At 37.2% G+C, this 1297-nt stretch overlaps 1 protein-coding gene across 1 annotated transcript; it reads right to left on the reverse strand.

The window, feature by feature from the left end:
• Positions 1–501: 501 nt before the first annotated feature.
• On the reverse strand, positions 502–1068 carry LOC140163079 (toll-like receptor 2 type-2). The gene has a single exon (XM_072186453.1). It carries the CDS (start codon positions 1066–1068, stop codon positions 502–504), a length of 567 nt encoding a protein of 188 aa, XP_072042554.1.
• Positions 1069–1297: the final 229 nt, after the last annotated feature.

Raw genomic sequence — 1297 nt, forward strand, 5'->3', positions numbered from 1 at the left:
TCTTTATGCGAGGTAATCCAGGGACAGTAAGTCTACCTTGTTGATTCCTGATTCTTTACTTGCTTAAGGTATTGAAGTTGTATAATGCATGCACGGTATAACCGCAGATGAGAGTCCCAGGTGCACATGAACAATAACAAAAGCAATGAGCAAGTAATTTATACTATTATTTGCAAAGCTAATCACAAATAATTTGCATAGTCAAGCATGAGCAATGTCGTAAGACATACAGGTGGTAACAAAAAAGTCTACAAGGTGGATTTCCCTGTCCCTGGATTAACTCACATAAAAAATCAACTAGGTAGACTTACCTGGTACATTAGAATTATTGAACGCTAGAAAATTACATCATTAATTTTTGACTTAAAAAATATCTGGTCAAATAACTTATATTTGGGATACAACTTAAATGTCATAGTTGATATATGCATAGTTGAAATACAAACAGAAAATTTAGGCAATACCTGCATAAGGCATGTAAGGTGTTCATAGCAACTTAATTTAAGTGATAAATCGACGGTCCACCATTGCCGGCCTCTTAAGTTCCTCGCGTAATCGTCGCCAAAATAATTCTTGACCTAAGTGGTCGTCAGGAAACTTGAGACACTCTTTCCTGCAGAGCAGCTGTCTCAAAGACAATGTCAGTTGATCATCTGGAATCTCTTCAAATAATACTAGAATCAGTACATCGCGGTTTTCATGGAAGAGCCTCATACGGGCCATTTGCATCTCAAAGTAACACCATTCGCTTTCCACAAATCTAGGAGTTAAAACCAGAATAGTTCTACGGCTATTTTGAATACTTTCAGATATGGCTTCCACGATCACGTGTCCTGGAATAAAATCACGTGCTTTTATGCAAAGTTGAAATGGTTCAGGACCTTCCTCCAGATTACGTCGAAGATCGTTTAGCACCCAATTTTCGTCGAATGCCGAATTTTCGTCATAAGAAACATATGCATCATATCTCTGACACTGGTTGACACCTACAACAATGTCATTATCGTTATTAGCATTGACGTCATCATCCAATATTTGATGTTTTCGGAATCGACAAATCAAAAACATTGTGTACTTAATATGCCAACGATATCTTATGATAAATGCCAGGATAATGAACACAACCAAGCCACAGACAACACTTATGATAGCATACAATACAATATGCGAGGAACAATCCAAGTCTACGTTCGTGATACAGACACTTTTTAAGCTCTTTGGAGAATTACATTGGTAAGTGTATGAGTTTAAAGAAGTGATATTGTCGTAAATGATCCAGTCTCGGAATGCTTCAATC

The sequence above is a fragment of the Amphiura filiformis genome, chromosome 1 (assembly GCF_039555335.1).
Source record: "Amphiura filiformis chromosome 1, Afil_fr2py, whole genome shotgun sequence".
NCBI lineage: Eukaryota > Metazoa > Echinodermata > Ophiuroidea > Amphilepidida > Amphiuridae > Amphiura > Amphiura filiformis.

Excerpts from the sequence above, each read along its gene's own strand:
- LOC140163079 (XM_072186453.1), bottom strand. The coding sequence starts at position 1,068 with ATGTTTTTGATTTGTCGATTCCGAAAACATCAAATATTGGATGATGAC.